The 1446-nt window shown below is 41.2% G+C and overlaps 1 protein-coding gene across 1 annotated transcript in view; it reads right to left on the reverse strand.

Annotated features, from left to right (window-relative positions):
• Positions 1-625: 625 nt before the first annotated feature.
• LOC135573604 (methionine synthase-like) overlaps positions 626-1446 on the reverse strand; it is a 78873-nt gene continuing 78052 nt past the window's right edge. Inside the window, exon 19 of the mRNA XM_065022867.1 lies at positions 626-858. Coding sequence (XP_064878939.1) covers positions 626-858 — 233 coding nt within the window. The remainder of the gene's footprint in view (positions 859-1446) is intronic.

Genomic DNA, 1446 nt, shown 5'->3' on the forward strand with positions numbered 1-1446 from the left:
ATAGAGGTCTGTCTGAGTGTACTAATCCGTTGTGAAGTCCTGTCTCAGTGGACTAATCCATTATAGAGGTCTGTCTGAGTGGACTAATCCATTATAGAGGTCTGTCTGAGTGGACTAATCCATTGTGGAGGCTGTGGGGGTGACACAGTCCACCAGTCTAAGACATGTGCTACCGTAATTATATATGGTTATATTATGTAAATAAGGTATCCGTTTTTTATTTGGAATAAATGTGCAAAAAAATATAAAAACCTGTTTTTGCTTTGTCAGTATTGTGATGTCATTATGGGGTATTGTGATGTCATTATGGGGTATTGTGATGTCATTACTGGGTATTGTGTAGATTGATGAGGAAAATAAAACAATTTAACCCATTTTAGAATAAGGCTGTAATGTAACAGAATGCGGAAAAAGTCAAGGGGTCTGAATACATTGTATTTCGGCTACTGTATCAATCAACAACGTACTTGTTCATGTCATCACACAGCATACAGTTCACACAGTTCATAATGTGAAAAGCAAATTTTTGTCGTGGACAGCCCTACTTGTTAGATTTATAAATGGAAATTAATTGAACACAGACCCCGCCCCCCCCACACACAGACCCCGCCCCCCACACCATGAACTAACACACCCTGTTCCAGATCTCCCTGCTACTCACCTGTTGGCGTAGTCCATAGAAGGTGGCGAGGGGCGTGGGGGAGCGAGGTGTGACGTCATGTTCGTACACCTGGATGTCGTCTCCTACACTCTGGGCGGGCCAGAAGCCCACCAGGCCACGCCCCCAGAGACCCTTATTATCTATCAGTCTGTTGAGGAGCCGCTGGGCGTCGTCAAACACCCTCCGAGCCTCCTCACCTGTACAGGTTCATTATTATCTATCAGTCTCCTCACCTGTACAGGTTCATTATGACATTATTATCTATCAGTCTCCTCACCTGTACAGGTTCATTATGACATTATTATCTATCAGTCTCCTCACCTGTACAGGTTCATTATAACATTATTATCTATCAGTCTCCTCACCTGTACAGGTTCATTATGACATTATTATCTATCAGTCTCCTCACCTGTACAGGTTCATTATGACATTATTATCTATCAGTCTCCTCACCTGTACAGGTTCATTATAACATTATTATCTATCAGTCTCCTCACCTGTACAGGTTCATTATAACATTATTATCTATCAGTCTCTCCTCACCTGTACAGGTTCATTATGACATTATTATCTATCAGTCTCCTCACCTGTACAGGTTCATTATGACATTATTATCTATCAGTCTCCTCACCTGTACAGGTTCATTATTATCTATCAGTCTCCTCACCTGTACAGGTTCATTATGACATTATTATCTATCAGTCTCCTCACCTGTACAGGTTCATTATTATCTATCAGTCTCCTCACCTGTACAGGTTCATTATGACATTATTATCTATCAGTCT

Source organism: Oncorhynchus nerka, linkage group LG10 (genome assembly GCF_034236695.1).
Source record: "Oncorhynchus nerka isolate Pitt River linkage group LG10, Oner_Uvic_2.0, whole genome shotgun sequence".
Lineage (NCBI taxonomy): Eukaryota > Metazoa > Chordata > Actinopteri > Salmoniformes > Salmonidae > Oncorhynchus > Oncorhynchus nerka.